This window comes from Crinia signifera, chromosome 8 (assembly GCF_055691185.1).
Source record: "Crinia signifera chromosome 8, ASM5569118v1, whole genome shotgun sequence".
In the NCBI taxonomy this organism is placed as follows: Eukaryota; Metazoa; Chordata; class Amphibia; order Anura; family Myobatrachidae; genus Crinia; species Crinia signifera.
Window position 1 is genome coordinate 51,017,724 of NC_139224.1, and position 24,369 is coordinate 51,042,092.

General features: G+C 42.6%; 1 protein-coding gene across 1 annotated transcript; it reads right to left on the reverse strand.

Moving 5' to 3' along the window:
- Positions 1-2,640: 2,640 nt before the first annotated feature.
- PVALB (parvalbumin) lies at positions 2,641-24,369 on the reverse strand. The gene is made up of 6 exons (XM_083158025.1): positions 24,284-24,369; positions 22,859-23,015; positions 16,927-17,003; positions 12,839-12,971; positions 11,011-11,120; positions 2,641-2,832 (listed from the first exon to the last, which is right to left on the reverse strand). The coding sequence occupies exons 3-6, from the start codon at positions 16,988-16,990 to the stop codon at positions 2,804-2,806; spliced, it is 336 nt and encodes a 111-aa protein (XP_083014151.1). The 5' UTR covers positions 16,991-17,003; positions 22,859-23,015; positions 24,284-24,369; the 3' UTR covers positions 2,641-2,803.

Sequence of the window (24,369 nt, forward strand, 5' to 3'; positions counted from 1 at the left end):
TGATATATTTGAAAGTTTCTATCATGTCCCCCCTTTCCCTTCTCTGCTCTAAAGTATACCTATTAAGATCTTTTAGTCTTTCCTGGTACGTTTTGTGATGTAGGCCATGCACCATTTTAGTTGCCCTTCTTTGTACAGTCTCTAATGTATTTATATCCTTCTGGACATATGGCCTCCAGAACTGAACACAATACTCTAGGTTAGGTCGTACCAATGACCTATACAGTGGCATTATTACTTCTTTCTTTCTACTGCTGATACTGTACCTCTCCCTATGCAACCAAGCATCTGACTTGCCTTCTTCATTGCTTTGTTACATTGCCTACCTGCCTTTAACCCCTTCAGTGGCAGTCCCGGAAATTTTCCGGGCCAAGCTGCGGGCAGCCCCAGAAAATTTCCGGGCATGCCACAAATCTACAGGTGTGCGCCAGTGGTGCCTGCAGGTGTGCACCACTAGTGCATCACCTCAGCAACGACCCCCACTAGGCCGCTCCCTCCCCACCTCCACTGTTGTGCCCCCCCTTCACCTTCGCTCCGGCGATCGTACGCCGGAGCTCCCCTGCCGCCGCCATTACTTTGGGAGAGATGGCGGCAGGCTCGGGGATGTTTGGCACAGCTCGGGGAACTGGGGATCGCTTGGGTGTTCAGGCGTCCGAGTCCTCCCGAGCCTCCCCGAGCCTGCCGCCTGCTGCCGGCTAGTGTGCTGCTATGATTGGCAGCGGCCGCAGCGGCAGGGGAGCTCCGCTGAAGACCACTGGAGTGGAGGGGCTGGGGGGCCACAGGAGGGGAGGGGAGCGCTGGGACTCATCTAACCCATCAGTGGACGGTTTTTCTGGGACAGGAAAAACCTGTCCTATTTAGGCCCCAGAAAAACTCACCACTGAAAGGGTTAAGTCCCCTGAAATAGTGACACCTAGATCCCTCTCTTCCTCAGTAGTTTCCATTATAGTGCCATTTATACTATATTTAGTCTTTGGATTTTTGCAACCCAAGTGCATGATTTTGCATTTTTTGGCATTAAACTGTAGTTGCCATGATCTTGACCATTCCTCTAATCTACCTAGATCATAAATCATTTGTTTTACCGCTCCTGGTGTGTCTACCCTGTTGCATACCTTTTGTGTCATCTGCAAAAAGGCACATTTTACCCTCAATTCCATTTGCAATATCACCAATAAAAATATTAAAAAGCACCGGTCCAAGTACAGATCCCTGGGGTACTCCACTTGTAACCTTTCCTTCCTTTGACTGTACCCTAATCCTAACCCACCCTCTTACAGCCTAAACCCTAACATCTTAATGGGGGTAGTATGTACGGGCCACATCCCCACTCCCCCATCTGACCACAAACCCGTAACCATGCTTCCCTTATCATGGTGTGCCCCCCCCCCCCCCTCCTGGATCTGCCTCTGCAGCTGGCTAAGATTTTCAACTCTACAAAAATAAGAGAGTGTGGATCACAGGATAGTCTTGGCTCCCGTGGAGACAGCCTATAGTGTTGTCAAGATGAGATAGATTTTAACTGCAGTGGTGTAACAGGTGATCTGTACAACAGAGGTTCGCACTTGCGCAGTAGGGTCTGAGCACTAGAGTGCTCAGACCCTACTGCTCCCGGCGCCTATCCTGGCAGAAAGGAGGGGAGCCGGCTGGGTAGGCTGCACACGGGCCTCTTCTCTCTATAGATGCCCCTACATCTGCCCCTGTTTTTGAAAAATGTCAGTTAGGGGCATTATATCTCTCTCTCCACATTTTGTCTCTTCAAGCTATGATACATATGCCCCAACATCATGGCAGACACCAGTCAATAATAACTATGTTGAGCTTAAAGTGTAGCTTTCGATTACACACCTTGCCCAATCAATTGGTAGTGAATTCACAGGCTGCACTCTCATGAGTATTGCTTCAGAGCACAAAATGGCTACCTCCACTGTGTTTATTGGGCTAGTTCACAATACCTATGCAATTATACATTATTTGTGGGTGATTACATGTCTCTTACATTGGCATCAGGCCTAGTTGTCTTATTTTATACATATGAGATACACAGGAGCAGATGTGAACTGCTGGTAAAGTGTAAAATATGACATAGGCCCTCATTCTGGTTTCATTGGTCGAAAAGCGTGTTCACACGGGGGACCAATGGTAAGCCTCTGCACATGCACATATTCTCATATGTTCATGTGTGGGGCTTCTGTGCGGGGCGTTTCCGCTGACCTGCTCAGTCGGCGTGGCACTCACACAGGGAGGGGGGAGCTGGGGCATGGGAATGCAAAGCATTTCATGGGCATCCATGTTAAAACACTGGCCATTTCCATGCAAATGTGGGCGTGGCCCAGAGTGTCGGGGGCAGGCAGTTGACGTCACATGATGTCAGCCGCAAGCCCTGTCTTCATCCCAGAGCCCACAAAAATAAGTCAGTCTCCAATATCGAATGATTTCTCCTGCTGCAGCTGCATATGGCAGTGGGGGGTCATTTTTTTTTGGCAGGGCCGGCACTCTGGGACCCGGTAAGCTGCGATCTTCACTGAGTCATCCAGAATCAGGCCCATAAACCTATAACATTCGAAGCTGTGTCTACATTTTACAGCCCAATTAAAGCAGAAACCAATTAGTGGTAAAAATTAGACAAGAGATTCCAGGTTCTGAGGTGTTTTTGCCCTTTATTGCATTTTGTTATGATTTGTTCCAGCACGGAGATCCAGGAGGCAGAGACCAGAGATGGAGTATAAAACGGGAGCAATAAATAATTTGGCGTTTAAGGAGGGTGAACGCTGTGCACAAATAACAACAGAGCTTCAGTGACTTAGGATTCAGCCACCAGGGTTACGAACTCTGTGAATAAAGATGAGAGTAATCTGGTTAAGGGAAAGCAAACTCTTTACATACAACGTTCGAAATGTAAAACTATTTTATTATTTACTTTTGCAATTATGCATATATTTTCTCATGCTTCATACATTGCCCAATATCTTTTTGTAATACTTTTTTCGGTAATTTTGTCTGCTTGCTGATATTTATTTGTTTAACCCTTTAAAATGCCAACATCTCTGTGAGAGATGAGCAAAATATCCGCTAAAAATGCCAGCGTCGCTCACATTTGTTAAATAAATTCAAATAAAAAATGTTGTGTTCAAAATGGTTATATTTCCTGTATAAGGTAAACATTACAGGTCATTATGATGAATGAAATGTTTGCTTGGCAATTTTCACACCTATTTTTACAAATCACCTTGGCACTCAAAGGGTTAAACAAAAGAAGCTTGTCAGTACATTTAGGGCCAGATTCAATTAAATGCGTTAATTACAGCGGGCTTATAGGGCTATAATTGCAACCTGTGGTAGCCTGCAACAGGCTTTCAGTCTGCACTACAGTGAGGCTTTCTGCCCTTGTCATTGGTGCTGCAAACGAATGGGCACTTATTCGTGAATTTACTTGTTACCACGCGTTAGCCTTTGATTTACAGCATGAGAACAGAGCTTGTAATTGAATAGCTTCGGATATAAAAAATCAGACTTTTCTAACGTTAACTTAATCAGTGCTGCTAATTGAATATGGCCTTTAAACATGCCCGTTTTCCTACCTTCTTCTGAATTTGAAGCTCAGCTAATTTCTCCAGGCATGATACTTATACAATCAAAGTCAAGTCAAGACACTCATACCACTTTTCCAGTAGCTGAGTTTACCAGGGTCATGGCCCAGTGGAAAAGGTGGAAGGGGGTCCTTGGAAAATAAGGATAAGGCTGCAGTATATAGTAAATGGTTGACCCGGGTCATCTGACCTGGGTCCCATTCAAAGCCTATGGAGAGTCTGCTCTGGAGTGCTTGCAGATGAGTCCTCTCCAGTCACCGGCATATGAAAGACCCAGGTCCAACCTGCAGTGTGAACAGGGTTTTAAGCCTCTGTCCCACGACTTGTAAGACACATCCAATTTCCCTTGTCAGTCCTGGATTTTTAGTGTAAAAGGGGTATTAGGGGGCCTCAGAGCTGCCTTTACATTAAAATTCTCTTTGTAGGTGGAGAAATAGGGCCTTTCGCATAGAACAAAACCTCTGGGATGACATGACTGGGATCACTTTCTCTCTGTTCCAACAGTTCTTGCCCACAAAAAGAAATCTAATTTTAGCAATTTAGGATGTTTGACTGGTATATGATTAATTATGCTACTGCTAGGAATAGCTCTCCGTGAGCACCAATGACAGCAGAGTTCACATTATTTTAAAGACTGTCAGAACAACCTCGTATCTCCAGGAGTATCACCATGAAACGCCTAGTGGGGACTATAGTACCTTTTGGATAGGGTTTTTCTAATCAGCAATACCGGGACAAGAGGAGCGTTTTGGGCTAGACTAATTAAAGTCCTCTGCTGATGGAACTCCTGGCATCATTTTACAATGCTGCTTAGAAATATCGTTAAGCAAATATATTTTATTACATGTTAATGTTATTAAGCTCACCTCATTCATGAAAAAATGATCAGCATTGAAGCTGAGCAGATCTATGTAGTATGTGGCTGCAAGGGATTGGATATGTGGCTGCACATACATAGATCTGCTCAATTGCAATGCTGATTATTTTTTGCATATTGTTGTAAGGGGCAGCATAGGACGGGCTTTTTTTGGGATCAGCTTTGTTACACTCTTTTCCAACCCTATTCCGGTTGGAAAGATAGAAGGGGGAATCGCAATTCTCTTTATGGCACAGAGGGGCAGATGTATTAAGCCTTAACAAGAGATAAACGTCCAGCCAATCAGCTCCTTATTGACTTTTTTTCAATCACAGCCTGTAACATGGCAGTTAGCAGGTGATTGGCTGGACGTTTATCTCTCTTTATCACCCTTGCATTTATCTCTTGTTAAGGCTTAATACATCTGCCCCAGAGCACCAAAAGTCTACCTATAGCTCTGTGTGATAGAGTCAATTCACTTTCACATTATTTTATTTAATTTCATTATATTATGTTTGCTGATGTGTCAAGTTTAGGTCTCACCCTGAAAAGCTATAAGTCCGCAATGACCAACCTGTTGAATACCATTCTCTACTGTGACATGGAACACATTCCAGTACATACTGGATTCCACTCCACATTTTGTTATTGTGCCTAAGTGTATCTATAAATATATAAGTCACTAAAGTAATATCCCTACATTGGAGGGCTGCATTTCCTACAACAATGAGCCTTTGCGTCTAGTAATCTGGTGCTTATGTATTGTTATACTGTTCGCAATGCTACTGTCCCCCAGATCTAGAGGAATAGGTTTAAGACACTATTGATTATCATGCTAAATACTATATAATGCTGCATAAGGACTAATCTTGGCATATCTTCTAATGTAATTCTACAGCTGGATTAATTGTACTTGTAATGACTGCTGATCGATGAAGGCGTATGATGCACATTACTGCAGATACGTTTTGAAAGGATGATAGAAATTAGAATGTAAAAGAACTAAATCACTAAAATATCATCTACTGATTAATGTTCTCTTGTTATGTGCAACAGAATAAGTGCTTTCTGGTTTAAACCAATTCACTTCAGAGCAGTTGAACTGTTATGTAGATTTCTGCACATTTTAGCCTTGTCTAACTCTGTGTTAGAGATGTTTTATAGTATTTGCATTGAAATCTTGATTTGGATTCGTCATTCTGTTCTGCTCCCTAAATTATCTCAATTACAAAGCACAATATCTCTGAGAATAGGATACATACAGGTGGCTGGTAATGGGCAGACTGACAAAGATATGGGGTGGGGGGGCATAATCAGGGCAGCCGAGAGGGGGGGAGCGGGTACTAATTACCCAGGCCCAGGCTTGCTGGAGGGGCCCGGTAGGGGCCCTGGTCCAATACCTCCCTTCGCCCTCCGGCCCTCCCGGCCGCAACAGCACACTAACCTTGGCCGTTCATTGCATGGGTGGGATGGACCGGGGTGGAAATGGGGCTTTTATTTCCTGAAGGGGAGAGAAATCATTCGATGGTCCGCGACCATTAAATGATTTCTCTAACCTTCAGCCAAATATGCGGAAGGCGAGCGGGTGGCGTAAAGACGCGCACTAGGCAGCAAGCGGACACTGCTTAGCGAACGGTACTGCATTAGGCCCATAGAGAGGTATATACATACAGGCATATAGGGGAACAGTAATAGAGATATAAAGGGGCACAGACATGCAGACATAGGTTCTGGAGGCTATAGGAGCAACTTTGTCTTAAAGCTCAGGAACCCAAACTTTTTAAAGTAACGGCACCCTAGTATATCAGGATTTTTTAACGGCTCCCCTAAGCTGAAAATAAAATGTAGCAAAAAATATATGAAATTAAGTAGATTGTGTTTATATGTTATCCTTTGGTTTGGTTATGTGGTAAGGGACAAAATATGCTTCTTTTTTTTACACAAAAGTTATGATTGGCAGCCATTAGCACTGGTTTTGTCTATTACATTGACCATAAATAGTTTGAATTGGTGCTGGACCACCAAATCGTGGCACTCCAGGATGCCATGACACACATTTTGGGAATCACTGCCCTAGAGAGCCTTAATTCTGCTCTGCTTGTACTTCCTTACTGTTCGTCATTTGCACATAAACATAGTACTACTATAGGCTGCAGTTATTATACTTTTAATTGCAACTATAGTTTAGAACTTTTTCTCCCTGGAGAGGATGCACAAATTGGAAGTGTGGGCTGTGGTGACATGAATTGTGTTTTCCAATCCTCCTCCCTACTGTCTGAACCATTGTGCGTGTGGTTATGGTGTAATTCTCTGCAAATTGCATCATCAGTCACATGGGCCGCCAACGTCACTTGGGGAAGCGGGCAGGATCCACACCTCATAACTTTGAATCCAAGCAAGGAGGAACATCAACGGCAAGGTGGCATGGCCTACAAATCGCGTCATTGTAAGATATATATACTGTATATATATCTTTTTAAACAGACTCCGATAGGTGAAGACAAATTAATAATAAAGTTACTTGACAAAAGGTGCAATGTCATCACATTTGTCACAGGCTTGTTTGGTAAAATGTTTATCAATTCATTTATGGGTACATTTACTAAGATGGGAGTTCTTTTGAAGATGGGATGTTACCCATATAAATCAATCAGATTCTATCTATTATCTTCCAGAAGGTACTAAATAAATATGAGTAGAATCTGATTGGTTGCTATGGGCAACATCTCATCTTTAATAGGACACCCATCTTAGTAACTTTTACCCTTAGGTGGGAAATCACACATCACGCCCATCTTGTGATACAACAAACAAGCATCATCATATACATAGATCTCAGACTGGGGGGGGGGGGGGGGTTGTCAAGGATGGCGGTGTTAAAAAAAAAACTGCTTTGCACCGGGCTCCCGAAATCCTAGTTTCAGCCCTGTGCTTGCTACATGCTGATATAACCTAAGGCAGTGGTTCCCAAGCCGTGTGCCGTGGCATTCTCGGGCAGAGGCGTAGGGAGGGCGGAGCCACCGGAGCTCATGCTCCGGGCGCCGATTGGTCGAATGGCGCCGCCGGCCCGCCCCCCCTCCGCAAATGATCCCTGCATAAGGAGGATCATACTTAATAGTATAACGGTAATGGCGGGCAGCGTGCGCGGTGGCTGCCCTGCCCGGCGCCTGTCTCCTGCTCTGCTCGCCCAAGCGCACCGTCCGGGCGGCTGACTCACTCCTGTGCAGCGCAGCGCAGCAGCACTCCAGTCACCTGGATGTTTCTGGGTGATTACTGTGCAGATGCACGGAACCCAATGACATCCGTTTCAGTGTACATGTCCATTGTAACTAAGCTGAAGCCTCTGAGAGGTTCTCAGAGACTTCAGCGTTCCCAGTAATCCAGTGCGCGGGTGGCGTCATGACGTCGCCCGCGCACCGCAAGTGAGAAGCAGGAAGCAAAGCAGCAACAACGGAGAGATCACAGCAGCGTGGGACTCGGGAGCCCTGTGTCAGTGGGGGATTCTCATAAGCAGTGAGGAGACACAGCGGCAGCACGGAGGCTCAGCCGGCAGCCGGGATCCTGGCAAGTACAGTAAAATTGTGGTAAAATGCACTACATGTGGGGTGGGAGGGTTTTCTCCAGTCTTCTATGCTCTTACACGGAGGGAGGGGGAAGTGGGCATATTCACAAGTGTAATGTCGTCCCAGTTGCTGCCTGTGATTGAAGTTTTGTGCCTTCTTTAAAAGTACATAAACATTTTTAATGGGGCACAAAACTCCATCACAGGCAGCTACTGAGACAACATTACACTTGTGAAGAGACCCTCCTCCCACTGCATAACCATATTTCGGCTCAATCTGTGTGAATTTCGCCGCATTCTGTGTGACTTATTGTGACTTTTGGCACATTCCGTGTGACTTTTTGTGAATTTTGGCACTTTTTAGTGTGACTTATTATGATATTTGGCGCATTCTGTGTGACTTATTGTGCATTTTGGTGTATTCTGTGTGACTTATTGTGATTTTTGACGCATTCCGTGTGACTTATTGTGATTTTTGGCGCATTCCGTGTGACTTATTGTGAATTTTGGCGACACTCTGTGTGACTTATTGTGAATTTTGGCACACTCTGTGTGACTTATTGTGATTTTTGGCGCATTCCGTGTGACTTATTGTGATTTTTGGCGCATTCCGTGTGACTTATTGTAAATTTTTGGCGCATTCCGTGTGGCAAAATGTGAATTTGGCCCATTCCGTGTGGCAGACTGTAATGTGAATTTTGGCTCATTCTGGCATGGTGTTTAAGGGGCATATTGAACTGGCAGGGGGAGATTCCGGTAGATCCCCAGTGAGTAAGTGGATCCCTGGTGAGTAAGTGTACAAAAAGTAGATCCCGGGTTCCAAAAGTCCGGCCACCTCTGCTGTAAGGCATGGTTGAGGTTTGTGGACAGAGATGGGTAGTATGTCTCAGAGGTATCTTTTGCTTCCAGTACATGCTTGGTGTAACTGCCAATGCAAATGAGGACAGCAGCCAAGACAGCAGTGGGCACCATGACCATGTGCATGATGACAGGAAGATAATGGCAGAGATGGGCACATAACAGTGGCGGAACTCCCGGAGACAATGGAGTCATCTGCCGCCAGGCGCCAGCCTTAAAGGGGGCACTGGCTCCATTGCGCCCGATGTTCTGATCACTTTTAGAGGTGGTGCCCGGTTGGTAGTACCCTTGTACGCAGCGCCCCCCCTCCCGGTAGTACCCTTGTATGCAGCGCCCCCCCTCCCGGTAGTACTCTTGTATGCAGCGGCGTCCCCCCCACCCCCTCCCTGCCACTTGATTGTACTAACTGAGTGACAGCGGCCTTAGCAAGTGGGGAGTCGGGCAAGGAGCCGCGAGATACGGCAGGGGACTCTGCAGCCAGTGCCAGTGCTACTCAGGCGGGGGGGGGGGGGGGGGGGGAGGCATACAAGCTTCCTAAGCGCTGGCTGTAGCCTGGAGGAGAAGAAGGTTTTCTGCTGCCGCCCTGTTACCTCATTATTCAAGGTGGATTTCTTTTTTTTTCTTCTAAAGCTAACTAATGATGTTAATAAACAGTAATAAACTTGGGGTTTGGGGGATTCGTGGGGCCTGGGGGAGGGGAGAGGGGGGGGGGAGTGAATCTCTCTGGCTTCTGCTGCCGCCCTGCTGTGCTGTACAGTATTTATCTTTATCTGTATATATATTTATTTATTTACAGCTGTCAGCATCTTATATAGCGCAGCAGATTCCGTCAGTGTCTTATATAGCGCAGCAGAATCCGTTACAGTGTCTTATATAGCGCAGCAGAATCCGTTACAGCGTCTTATATAGCGCAGCAGATTCCGTTACAGTGTCTTATATATTGCAGCTGATTCCGTCAGTGTCTTATATAGCGCAGCAGAATCAGTTACAGCGTCTTATATATAGCGCAGCAGATTCCGTTACAGTGTCTTATATAGCGCAGCAGATTCCGTTACAGCGTCTCATATAGCGAAGCAGATTCCATTACAGTGTCTTATATAGCGCAGCAGATTCCGTTACAGCGTATTATATAGTGCAGCAGATTCGGTTACAGCGTCTTATATAGCGCAGCAGATTCCATTACAGCGTCTTATAAAAAGCGCAGCAGATTCTGTTACAGCGTCTTATATAGCGCAGCAGATTCCGTTACAGTGTCTTATAAAGTGTCTTATTTTTTACAGTTTTTATATTCAAATGTAACATGCCAACACGTTAGCCACGCCCACAATTCATTACCGGGGGGGGGGGGGGGGGCGCGAAATATGTCCTTGCTCCGGGCATCATGGCACCTAGCTGCACCGCTGTTCTCGGGACACTTGCAAGGGTGCCCCAGGAGCAATTCAAATAATTTATAGGCAAATACAGTGCTGGTGGCTATCAATCATACAAAATGTAGATAAACAGAAACAAATCTTGTCCCTTATCACATAATTAAACCTAAGTATGACATCTAAAAAATAATTATTTAATTTATTATATTTTTTCTGTACATTTCGGAATTAAAAAGAATTAGACCTAGGGGTGCTGTGAAAAGAATTCTGATATTCTAGAGTGCCGTGATTCTAAAAAGTTTGGCAACCACTGCCCTAAGGGTTTCCTTCTTATCACACATGGATATTTTTTTGTGTGTAGATAATTCTGCAAAGTATTGTCTTAAACTCACTGATTCCATCTGATGTCACCAGGGGTGGAAGACATAAAGTTTCACACTATTATGCCTGTATTATTTTCATTATTATGCAGTAGGTTCCCATATGAGAGAATAGTTGTTAACCTTTTTGAATGAACATCCCTTTGAACATCTTCTGTGGGGGTCACTATTGAGCGCACACTTCCTTAAACACTATACTTTGGTGTTATTGATTTTCTGTAGTTCAGCGGTTCCCTTTGGAATTGATTTGCGCCTTAACAGTTATCATAGCTTTTTTACATTTTGGATCATCTATTAGATTCTTGCAAAACATTTACATGAAAATGCAGTGAAATGGAACAAGTAGTGCACCATAGAACATTAAACTAGTTTATAAGCCCATCACAATACGTACCATCAATGCCAATTTTGCCATCTCCATCTTTGTCACCAGCGGCTAGGAGGATCTTGGTTTCCTTTGCAGAAAGAGATCTTCCATCAGGGGTGAATCCTTTCAGTATAAGACTGCGGAATTGGAGATATATTTAGTATAGTCTATAAAAATATAGGGGGTGGAATGTAATGCCGTCTGAGTTCGGTGGTAGTGCGGGATGCCGGACAAACTCGGACATTTTTTTAAAGGGGCAATTATTTACAAGGCATGGTTTTGCATTGTAAGTGATTAACCCTTTAAACAAAGTCAGAGTTGGGCCGGCAAACCCCGCACTGCAGCTGAACAAGGGTGGCATTAAATTTCGCCCATAGTCTAATTTATAAAACCATAACTTGTATAAAGACTTTCTATAAATATGATGTATGTTTTGGCCAATATGTCCAGCAATTTAACAACTTGCGGTATACAAATGTTGTTCACTGGGTAACTTACAAAAGTCAGTGCACTAGAAGAAAATTTTGGTAAAAAACACAAATTTTGCCAACTCGGGCTGTCATGTAGATGTGTAGTTCCACTGATACAATTAATACAAACTTTGAGTCCCATATTGTTTATCCATTCTAAGATCTATAGGTTTAGGATGACAATGGTCATTTAATTATGTGCATTAGGAGGATAATTGTGTGTATATATTATAAAATGTACGCGTAAGTAGAGCAAATATTTAGCAGTACAGGTTTGGATATTTCCATAAGTTTGCGTATTTCTACAGCGGAATTTGGCATAAATTGTCCTGCCCCAATCACATCACTCGAGGATAATCTATAGATAGACAAAACCTGAAGACAGAACTAAGGGTCTGATTCAGAGTTGTGCGCAAACCTGATGTTTTGCAGTTGAGAGTTTATTGGAGTATGCATCTAAGCCACCCATGTACCACAATGGTTTTGTGATGACTCTCACAGACTAAAAGCCCCCATACTCCGATTTCAGCCGATTGTGATCAATCGGGCCTTTAAATCGGACCAAATCGACTGTTCCTGATATGCCGTCGGGTCCGATGCGTGGTCCCGTGCGCATTGGACCCGAGCAGGTGGTCAGACTGGCTGGCCATCTGACCACCCATCTTGGGACCTCCCTCCTGGCAGCGAGACGGGCGGGGAGCAGGGACGCATGCGATCCGTCACAACAAATTTCGAGACATCACAGCAGTTGTACTTTATTGCAAAATGATTGATAGTCAGAGCGGTAACTGGGAGGGACACTAAAAATTTAGACTTGTCAAAACCACTTTCAAGGCGTGTTTCAGCCTGCACCTACAATCCCGTCTGCAGTAACGTCGGCTCCTGCATGTAATTTCCTGCAATGCTGCCAAGAGATTATAGGGCTACTCACAAGTTTGATGATAAACTATTGCGTCTCTGAACACAGCCACTGGGACTCACAGCCACCAGTGGGCATCTCAAAACAAATCCAAGTGGCTGTGATTTGTATATTGTTTATTGTATATTTCCACATTGATTCTGAGTACACATTCACAGCTGTGGCAGAATTTGTGAGGACCTATGTGTACTGCTGAAAATCCAGAAGTTTTATCATAATCTTAGGTGGGCATATGAAGATTAGCCATTGCATTAGAATTGCAAATTGTAGGTTATTACATTGCTGGCCTTACATTAAGTGTATTCCATTTGCCTACAGGACTTTTTATAGCATGTCTTTATGTAACTCATGGTTTCTTAAAGTGGAAAAATTTAAGTATCGTCGTCTAGATGCAGCAAATTGCAAAGTACATTTTGGATGTTCTATATGTGCGTGGAAGTTTTATAGCATATGTCCATTAACCTACCAGAGCTCATCCTCCTCAATAAATCCACTTGCGTCTTGATCCAGAATTTGGAAAACCTGTTTCATGACTTCTTTGCTCTTGCCCTTTAGGCCGAGCAATTCAAAGAATTTCTTGTGGTTAAAAGAATCGACAGCTGTAATGAGACATAAGACAAAATAGTAGATGAGGGATTCAAGATAATTAGAGGGATACAGATTATGAATTTACTAAGTAAGGAAACAACTGTCTTGGGAATTCTCTAACTTCACTTTCACAAATGTCTCCCATACGAGGGGGGGGGGGGGGGAAATAAAGTGAGTTTAGCATAAAGTTTGCTACCGTAAAAATATGACCGTTTCATTGAATATCAAATTGACACGCCATTAGTTTGTACCGTTATAAAATGTGTGCGCTGTGTGTGGGGTTGGATATGAATGGTTGACAATGACCATGATGACATTAATCATGTCTACATTAATAATATGTCGACATGATAACATTCCTTGGTGTCATAACTTGTTCTGGCAGCTGCAGTGGACCTGAGGTGGGCAGGGGAGCTGAGGTGGGCAGGGGAGCTGAGGTGGGCAGGGGACCTGAGGTGGGCAGGGGAGCTGAGTTCAGACAATTAACTGTCCCAGTTTTTAACTCAAACACATTCCCTAATGACTCATACTAACCCCCCTCTTTTCCCCGCAGCCTAACCCTAACCTTACCCTGCAGCCTAATAATCCCCTGCAGCCAAAACCGAATCCTCAACTGCAGCTCATTCTGCAAACAAAACCTAAAGCTGTGTACACACGGGGGCGATAGGGGCTATAATCGCTGGGAATATGGTCGCAGGTGACCATATTGCCACTGATGGAAGTGTGCCCCGGCGATAAATCGCCGGGTGCGCGCTCCCGTTTTCAGCCCCATTGTAATCGCTGGTCGCAGGAGCTTGCTCCTGCGACCAGCTTATTACCTCTGCGGCACCCCCAGCAGAGGTTCCCTGATGAAAAGGAGACACTGGGAAATATATTGCTCAGCAATGTATTGCTAGCAATATATTGCTGAGCAATATATCTCCCCCGTGTGTATGGGGCTTTAGCTTCCCCCTAGTGCCTAACACCCCTTCACCCTTTACAGCCTAACCATAACTCTCTCTCCCTCCCTGCAGCCTAATCCTAACCTTACTGGTAGTACCTATCCTTAACCAACACCATCCTCAGAATGTCAACATTTCATGTGGCAACATGATGCCAGATATTGGCATAAAGAACCTGTCAGTGTGATGACGTCGACCTGGTGCCATGTCAACATTTTGATGTTAACATTACGGTCTCATCATTAAGAATGTCAACATGGCTACTGTTGACTTTCCGACCGCGAACATGTATTTATATGTGTGTGTTTATGTGTGTGTGTGTGTGTAGAACAATGCTTCTAAAATTCAGTCCTTGGGACACACTACCAGTGCATGTTTTCTGGGTCTCCTTGTAGAATCACAAGTGGAATAAATTAAAACCACCTGTGGAAGTTTTCAAATGGGCCAGTCATCAATGAATAACCTGTGATTCAGCAAGGAGATTAGGAAAACTGTTAATATGTCCCATGGGCTGGATTTAAGAAGCACTGGTACAGCATATAAGACTGCGCGCTTTACTGTACATTATATGAATATTAGAAGTCACAATGTAATTCAGTAGCAGGCAACAGAGTTTATACTCATGCTACGATCCCGTGTGCAATATATCTTGGTGCATGGCAATGAGTTAGCAATCTGCAGGACATCCTGAGAAAGGCGAGAGGCCATATACACAGTATTGACCTTTATTTGTGAATATCCAATCATATACCAGTTAAAGATGCTTAAGCCATTGTCCTTTGACTATAGACTGTATACTGTATATATGTATAGTGATTGCAGTATTGAAGTGGTTCAGCATGATGCAATTTGATATACTACTGCTTCCCCCATTTATTGATTGGAAAACCATCAAATTACACACACACACACACACACACACACACACACACACACACACACACAGATACACACACACACACACACACAGACATAGATAGATAGATAGATAGATAGATAGATAGATAGATAGATAGATAGATAGAGTTAGTAGGGTGGACAGCACTCAGGGACTAGAAAAACCCTTAAATAGCTTATTTGATTAAATGCATAATACATTACCTTGCTGGAAAACGTCAGCATGGTGATGTATTATGCATTTAGTTAAATAAGCTTTTTAAGGATTTTCTAGTCCCTGAGTGCTGTCCACCCTACACTATACATATTTGCAGGGTGCTGATTCTGCGTGACTAGGATGGGTGAATGGAATATGCAACAAGTTAGATATATTTGTCCGAAGCTGGAAACTTCCTAATGTATTGGCATAATTAATCTGAAGGTTTGATAAAAAAATGTAATTAAAAACTTCTATCTGTAAAATACTGGTTCATGATAAGAACAAAATGTAGGTTTCTTTGGCTAGAAATAACCCTCAAAAATAAAGTTTTGATTTGGAAAATATGAGGACGGGATTCATATATTAATCGCCCTGTCATGCTGGCACAACGTTATATTACAGCTTTATGTATTATATGGAGAGAAGTCCGCGTCACTGTTACTAGATTACATCTCTCATAATGCTGAGTCATGTGTGATACAGAAAGAGTAAGCTTAGAGATATGATGTCACTAAAAAAAGATCTGAAAATAATTAATCGCGTAAATGTTCCTTAAATATGCATAAAGTTGCTCTAAATAAAATTTGGTAACAATTCAAATGATGCAAGTACAGTATAGTGCTTTGTGTCATCTTTATATAGGACACTGCTTATTGTAATTGTGGTCTATTGCTCTGATGAAGCTAATGAAGTAAAAATAAGCATATGAAATATTCATAACAATGACTTGAGATAAAATGCACACAGAAATTGAGTTAGTGTATAGTATATAAGTGTTTAACCCTTGAAGTGCCAACATCTCTCTGAGAGAGAAAATATCCGCTAAAATTGCCAGCGTCGCTCACATTTGTTATATAAATTCAAATAAAAAATGTGCAAAAAAAAATCATATTTCCTATATACGGTAAACATTACAGGTCAAAATGATGAATGCAAACGCTTGCTTTTGCAATTCTCACATCTATTTCGACAAGTTGACTTGGCACGCAAAGGGTTAAGCAGTGTCCCTATATCCTACACCTGCATCATTTTGCTGCATAGGAATCCCATGGCAATTTCTTTTTTTTTTCTTCTATTTTTTTCCCTGCAAAATTATTTTTAGCCAAACTTTCCAAAGCCGGATATTTCGTTAAATGTCATGCTCTAGATTACATGAGAAGGCTTATTATTTTATATGACACAATTTACAGCGTATCATAATCTGAGCTGGATGTGTCTCTTGCATCATTTCATCTTTAATTGCTTTCTGGGAACAATAAAGCGTGGTGTCCCTTAGGCTGCAATTCTCTGTGATATAAAGATGTTAATCAGATGTTCCTTTAGAGTGAACGCAGCCTAATGACTCACTTTTTGCAGATTTATACCCACATAACCAGTTGTGAAGGACAGATGGAGAGATTTCCACAAAAGAAGAAGAGAGAGAGAGATGGGAGGAGAGTAGATAAGATGCATAAGTCAGCAAGAAAAAAAGCAAAAGAGTGGAGATAAGTAATAGGGGAAATAGATGGGAGGGGACCATGGGAAGTGAATGCCGCAATTTGGGCAATAAAACTTGGCAGAGGTTGCCCAAGGACAACCACCATTTAAAGTGCTACTCAATTTTTTAAATGGGAAATCCTGTTTCAATAAAGCTAAAAAAAAAAAAAAAGCCTTAAATTGTAGAGCATGGTACAGGATTGTCGTCTCCGGCGAGTGTTTGTCCTGCATAAAGTTTTCATGTTTTGATGTTGCTGCAGGAGCATAAAGTTCTGACTGCAGCATATGCAGTACCGGTAGGACACTAAAGAGTTACTTAGCTTTCCTGCAGCACTGTAGTATGTACATTGTAAAGCGTGCTATTATAAAGTCTCATACTTTTCATTAAATTGTTTTAAGTGATGAAATAGCTTTCATCCCACACAAGCACACACACTGCATAACTTCTCTTACCTGCAAAGGCCCCCACAGCCTTTGAGATATCAGCAGCAGCAAGGACATCGGTCATAGAAGGCATTGCGGCTCTGGGTCTGGAAGAGAATGGGACAGAGTGAGAGCAGGGTATATACTGATGGACTCATCTCTTCCAAGGGGCAGCAAACCTACTGCGGCTGCTTGCAGGCACGCAATCTCCTGTGACAGAGTGTGAGGGGGGGTGGCTAGCTGAGGGTGAAACCACTGGCTGAAAGCCACAGGGCAAATTGCCAGTCACCTGAACATTTACCAATGTCACTTTATCCCTAGTGTTTGGAATACAATGGCTTAGGTCAGTGATGCAGCTAGTTATGCTTATGGTAAAGGCCACCAATGTCAGCTATCCAGATTGCGGGGGAGGGGGGGACAATTACAGAGGGTTAAATATTAATTAAACCTCTTATATATTCACTGATACGATCTTTATGCTTTTAGCATAAATCATTTTCTCACTGCTACATTAAAGCACAGTGGAGGATTCTGTTTCATTGATTAGTCCTTTTTACTGGAGCTCTTAATTTTGCAGCAAAGGCAGTGCTGGTTAGGTCCTGTATCATCATATACTGCATAGCAACCATTACTGGCTGACTCCCTCACACTCAATTCTGATGGCGGCCCTCACGAGCCATGATTTTTGCCTCAAAATGTGGGCAGGGTCTTTATACATTTAGGGCATGATGTACTATGCATCGCATCCACAGTGCGATACGTTCTGCCACTTGCTGTACATATACCTGCATTCAAAAACATCAGTATGTATCTAGGAATCCAATTACAATGGCAAAGGACAGCTCTCCCTATAAGAGCTGCTCGCTGCGTTAGAAGGACTGCTGGGTTTATGACAAGGCAGTCCCCCTGCGCGTGAGCAGAATGATGCAGGCTGCTGCGGGGTGTTGGGAGAGAGCCAACTGGATTTTTGAGCTTAGAACATCCTGCCCATACAGTTTTGTTAAGCTACAATTATTGCTTTTTACCTTATGTCCTATATAATAAAAGGCTAATGCTGTGCCTCACCTCTACGGGGGTGATTCAAGCGTGTTGCGCACTGACATTTCTGTTATGTTGTTGTGTCATTTTGACTGCTAGTAGCTGGAATATATGTAAAGCGAGAGAGAGAGAGAGAGGGAGAGAGAGAGAAGTCAAAGGCGGCACTCAGGGATTTTCTTCAATCAAGTGAATGCTTTTATTGCATGCTGGTTACATCCAACAACGCGTTGGATGCTCCCTGAGGACGAGCTTATGCTCGAAACACATTGTTGGGTGTAACCAGCATGCAATAAAAGCATTCACTTGATTGAAGAAAATCCCTGAGTGCCACCTTTGCCTTCTCTGTGTATGACGGCACTCCTCTGTGTAGGAGGGCACAAGGGTGAGTAAACCGTATGACTTTCTGAGGAGCGCTGGATTTGTCCATTGTTATATGTATATGTATATAAAACTACTAAACATGAATGTCCATTTTCTGGGGCTTCTCAAAGACCAGAGGCCCATCTGACAACTAAAGTAAACAAATCACACCTACCAAGTCCCACATGTATGTAGAATAAGGTTACATTTTAAATTGTCTTGGCCACTGACATTCAGTACTAGGGCCTAGCGATAGCAAAGCTTGTCATGTTTTAATACAATATTTTAGCCTGTTATAGAATTTTTTTAATTAAGATTTTCAGTTCCTTGGTTTTTTTTTTTTCTTGAGAAGATGACGATGAAAAAAACCTTTTATTGAAGGCCTACTGACATTTCCCCGGCTACTACACACATTTCTCCGATTATAAAGTGTGACGCACACACAGAGAAATGTCAGGATTGTCCATCTAATAGAGAAGTGCTGATCCTTTCCTGGATGAGCGGAGGCTAATTTCTCTGCTACAGTGTGACTCAGACAAGGGATAGATACTAAGGGTCTCATTGTGTCTGCCAAGCAGAGTTTTCTTCTATAGCAATTTGCTGACAGTGCAGGATACCGGGTGTTCTACACTTACTGGTAATTGTATCCTGTCTACCCCTCCCCTATTCTGTGTTGGCATCACTCTTTCTCTGGCACAGGCAGCTGGCACCTGGGAGAAGAGCAATATATTTATGGAGTGCAGACAGCAACACCTCGGGCAACCATTTATTTTTACACTCTCTGAAAGTGTAATCATTTGCTAGGTATTCATCTGGCAGGAATAGACGATATCTGCTCCTTAATGGACTACTAAATGAATACATGTTGTTACATGTTGCTTTAACACACACACATGTATATACACATATACTGTACATATAAGGCAGGTTACACCGCCTGCACCCCCCCCCCCCCACATTGTACCCCACAGTGGGATGTATCAAATGAAAAATGCGCTAAAAGCTCAGTTTTCGTGGTTTTACCGCATTTCCGACTGTATCAGTCACCAACCACCGTGTTTTCTCCATGGTGGATAACGCCATATTTATCAGGGATTACCCTATAGAAGTCTATGGGTTTCTTTTTACATCCCATCACCCCCCCCCCCCCCCCCGCGCCCCCCCATCCCTCTCACCTGCTGTCTGCACAGTCTCTTGGTGTGACTACCCCATGCAAGTTCTCCTGTCTAAACCTCTACCACCTCTGACAGGAGACTATTCCACTTGTCCACTACCATGTCTGTGAAGTGATTTTTTCCTTGTATGCTGAACTTATTGGTCCTATTTTATAGTTCTGGATAAAAAGTCCCTGTTTAAATGCACTGATGCTCTAGTAATGTTAAAAGAGGTTTTAGACCAAGGGAAACATTTCTGACACATAAGACACCTAATCTCTTCACTAGTTAATTTCAATGGGTTTCTGGGAATATTTTTTTAGAAATGGTTTCGGGTTGTCAACCGTGCCTGAATCTATTCTGTAGTTGTTATCATCACCCTATTTCTCTATTGCTTCTGAGATTTATTTTTCTTCACTGACTTTGTATATTAGTTTGATTCTTTTAGTGGTCTTTAATCACATCGCACTTATGTTGAAGAACTTGGAGGGAGCAAATCCACTGATATTATGTACAACTTGATGATCATTAGCTCTTGACATAAGTATCTGACACAGTTAAAGCACTTTAGCAGCTGGAAGACTCTCAAATACAATCTAACTGGTCTGCATCCCTCCACAGCTTTATTTATTAGGTTTGTTTTGAACATTTATCTTGTGTGTCTTTGTTATTGTTCAAACTGCCCCTTATCCTGTTTTGCAACTGCATTGTACATTCTTATGGGAACAGGCGGCTTGGCATCTGATGGCAGCTGGAAGGTAGACATATCTCTCTGAGTAATGGAATACTATTACCCTAAATGCCATATCAATTCTACATGGTGAATAAATATTAACCCTACATAAGTTGCAGTCATACTTTGACTTGTTCTGCCCTCGTTTGCTTCTGCCTTCCATAAAGTATCCCCCCTACATCATCTTTTATGCAAGCCCATTTATCAGGCATCTTTTACCATTGCTAATTTAGATAAAACCCTGTATTAACTTCCTGCCAGCTCCATAATCTTAAAATTAATGGTTCATACTCTGCCAACTAGAAAAGTTAAGCAATTAACTTAGGCAACAGGGCACATGGGAGACGTAGCATTAAAATAACCTGCCTGCTGTCTGATCCTGTATGCTGCCAAACTTCATGCAGGGTTGTCAATCACTGTTCTAGCGTTAACTGCACAAATGTCAGCCCAGCCCTTGCTCTTGATCATTTCTGCACCTTGCAAACTATCTCTGTTTAATCTAAGGCTACTCTTTAGATCTTTAACACAGTACCAGCTGTTGCTGTTTAAAGGTAATCAAATCCAACCGCCCTAACCTGTACCATAGCTAGATTTGTGCTGCCCCAAAACATCTTCAATTTGACAAACTCAGCGGCTGCCAGCTGCGCTGCACCCTTTCTTTTTTGCCCATATTTAGGCTCTTGGCTCATATATACTTTCTAGCTCCTTACTGACACTGAACTGTCATTCCTCTCCGCAGTTGCCATCACTTCATAAATCTATTACTGTCATCTATTTATGATGGTCTCGGGCTATGGAGTTTATGTAATAGTCTGCAAGCTGCACACTCTGCAGAAAGAACAGCGAGTCTGCCCGTATTTTTATAGCAGCTATCATGTAAATGGCAAAACCAACCTGTTTTTTTTTTTTGCCTAGATTTAAATGATTGCCGCTTTAAAAAAAAAACAGACTTTCCGTAATTTCTGCAGAGTGCGCAGGCTGTTACATAAGCCCCTATATCTTATTATTATTTAGCATCAAACAGAAGTGTTAGAGACAAAACCACATTATCTATGGGAGCACATTAGGGCTCTCAGTCATTAATTAAATACAGTTGCTGAATATTCATATTTCTGCTCTATAGGGAACCATTAACCTGACTGTTTCAGACTGGAACATGTTGACATTCATTAAAGCGAACGTGTAGCTATATAGTCTGTATTTGATCATGCAATGCAATTCTATTCATAGCCAGCTGTACATGTCAGCTGTATTCTGCATGGGATGCAGATTCCTACACATATACAATCATATGCATGTTAAATATTTGGGTGTTGCTATTTGTGTCCACATCATGCAGAAATCTGCAGTATTTTTATTTATTTTTTGTTTTTGGATCAGCTATTCTAGAAAGATTTTTAGATTCATTAAATATAACATATAACATTGATCTGAGAACATAGAGGTTTTGTCATAGGAAAATATATTACCATGCCCATCAACCAACAGATCATCATGCAGTATCAACTCCTGTGCACATAACCATTGGGGCCTACACACATAGCGATTTAGAGGCATTTTCTAAGCGGTCTCACTAGATGGCTTAGAAAATGCCCCAACATCGTTCCATGTGTAGGGGCCATAGCGACAGCGATGCGCCCCCAGCGATTAATATTCAGCTTGCTGGATATTAATCGGTCAGGGCCAGTGTTCTCACCGGAGAACACTGGCACTGACAGATCGCTCAGCACACATCACTGTTTGCTGAGCAATCTTGCTGAGCATTCTGAGCAATCTAGCATCATGAAGAACGCTCAGCACATCTCCATGTGTGTAGGCCCCTAAGTCCAGTTATTTGTATTGCTGCATATGGGCATGATGTCATTCCTTACAAACTCTATAAACACACGATGGGTAGACATATGTATCAAAACACATTATCATTATTATTATTATTGTTATATTACACTACACTACACAGTTACTTCATCAATTGAACATGTCACAGAATATGTGATAATGTATTCCAAGTTGTAAATTATAAGATAGTGATCATAAGTGTTTTAATTGTAATCTAATTTGGTGATTTTAAATATCACTATAATTCATTTTAATATGTTCATTGTATGCTGTGCTGTATCTGTGGGATGTGTTATGGTCCTAGCAGGTATGTGTTAACTGTATATTGAACAAAGACATCTCTGGTCCTGAGAGACACTAGCAGGGAATATTGTAAGAACAGAGCAAAGAGTCATGAATTAAAGAGTCCTAAATAAAGTCCTGTTAACCGTAAAGCTGTAATTTGTTAAAGGATGTTAAGAAACTCATTACTTGCATTAAAAACCTTTAAATAATAGCAGCAATTAAACTCCCCTTTTCCTGTGCCACACTGTCCTTCTATATTACACTCTGTATGCAAATCACCAATATGCCTTACACATTCACTGTACACAATCACACGTCACCATCTTCTGCTCCGTGACGGCAGCGCTCACTAACAACACAATAGTGCACACATTATTCACCATCTCAGTTACCACAACCTGTGTGTTTCCATCAAAGGTTCCATAAGTGTCCTCTGAGTCCTAGAAAGCCTGCACCCAAAAGCAGCATTATACTGGTAGATAAGCAATGCTTGAACATTGCTTCCTTACATCCAGTTTCTCTACCACCCAGAGCATCACCACCTTGTACTCACTTTGGGATGGATCACGGTCCGTGGGAAGGGCTGAGACAAGGCAATGGTGAGGTGCTCCAGAGAGGGGATTCCTTCTTAAATACTTTCTCCATCTATTCTATTTTGGGAAGGTTCATCCCCTCCTTCTCAGCATCCAGGTCCCTTGGTGTCAGATACCCTGAGGCAGCAGGAAAGAGATCATGTTTATTGACAAGTAACTCATCAAGAAACTCTATTAATATGCCTGGCAGGGGCTCAGGTCCTGGACTCGGGCTCCGAGGCCAAAGGAGGAAGGAGGGTTGGTAAAAAGACAATCTGCCTGAAATCTAAGAGTGGGGGTGGGGGTATCACAGACCCCCTAGTATGTGTGCCCCTATAGAATGGCAATCTGCTACTACCATTGAGCTACATTCACAGGTTTGTGGTAAAATAGATATACAGTATATATATAATTGTTTTAAAAAAAAAAACATCAGAAGTTTGAGGGCTCTTATCCAAGTAATATGTAAGTGGATGAGGAATGTGATGAAATGTCTGCAGGATCCCAGACAGGAGCAGAACAGACTGGGCCTTGCATGGATTTTAATATAGTTGTTCGATGGCTTTTGGATAAACTGCCGGAATATCTAAAACTAGAAGTATTAACTGATCTAATAGTGTTTTCTATTTTTTATACCTGAGAATAATGGAATTATTAGTTCCGAGTTCAGTCACAGAGAGCACAGTACGGCATGCACTGGTTTAAAAAAATAAAATATATATATATTTATTGTGTATTTATAGTGGACTAGGTGATGTACCTTTGTTACCTGACTTTAAATTGTGGAATGTTCTGTATTGGGTTTCTGGACTTAGGGCCTTATTCTAGTTCACTCTTTCTGCCAAAATCCTTTTTGATGGACAAAACCATGTGCACTGCAGGTGGGGCAGATGTTACTTGTGCAGAGAGAATTAGATTTTGCTGGGGTTTTACTTCAAAGTGAGATCTATATTGCAGTGTAAAAATAAAGCAGTCAGTATTTTCCCTGCACAGAAGCAAAATAACTCACCCAAATCTAATTCTCTCTGCACATTTTACATCTGCCCCCCTGCAGTGCACATGGTTTTGTCCATCTAAAAGGATTTTGTCAGAAAGAGTGAACTAGAATAAGGCCCTTAGTCTGTTCTTAACATTTGCTGCAGCTTGGACCAAGCCAGGGGTTACACAGAATCAAGCACACTTGGAATGGAAACGTCATGGATTAGCCACAAGTCACTCCGCCTCCCCGTGGAAATTTGCTGTGTGCCAGGACTGCTGAATGAATACACTTGGACACAAACACATAGTTTGTTGTAGCTGCAGGTATGAAATTGTCAGCCAAGAGTCAGCGGAATCCTGAGCATGCCTTTTGTACAAATGAACTCAGCTAGAGGTCACCAAACACTGAAATACAAATAATAACTTACCATTCATAAATCATAACTACAACCCAGTGCAATGTGCAGTGTTGGGTCCTAAACCTGTCTTCTGGCACCCCTAAACTTTGCATCGA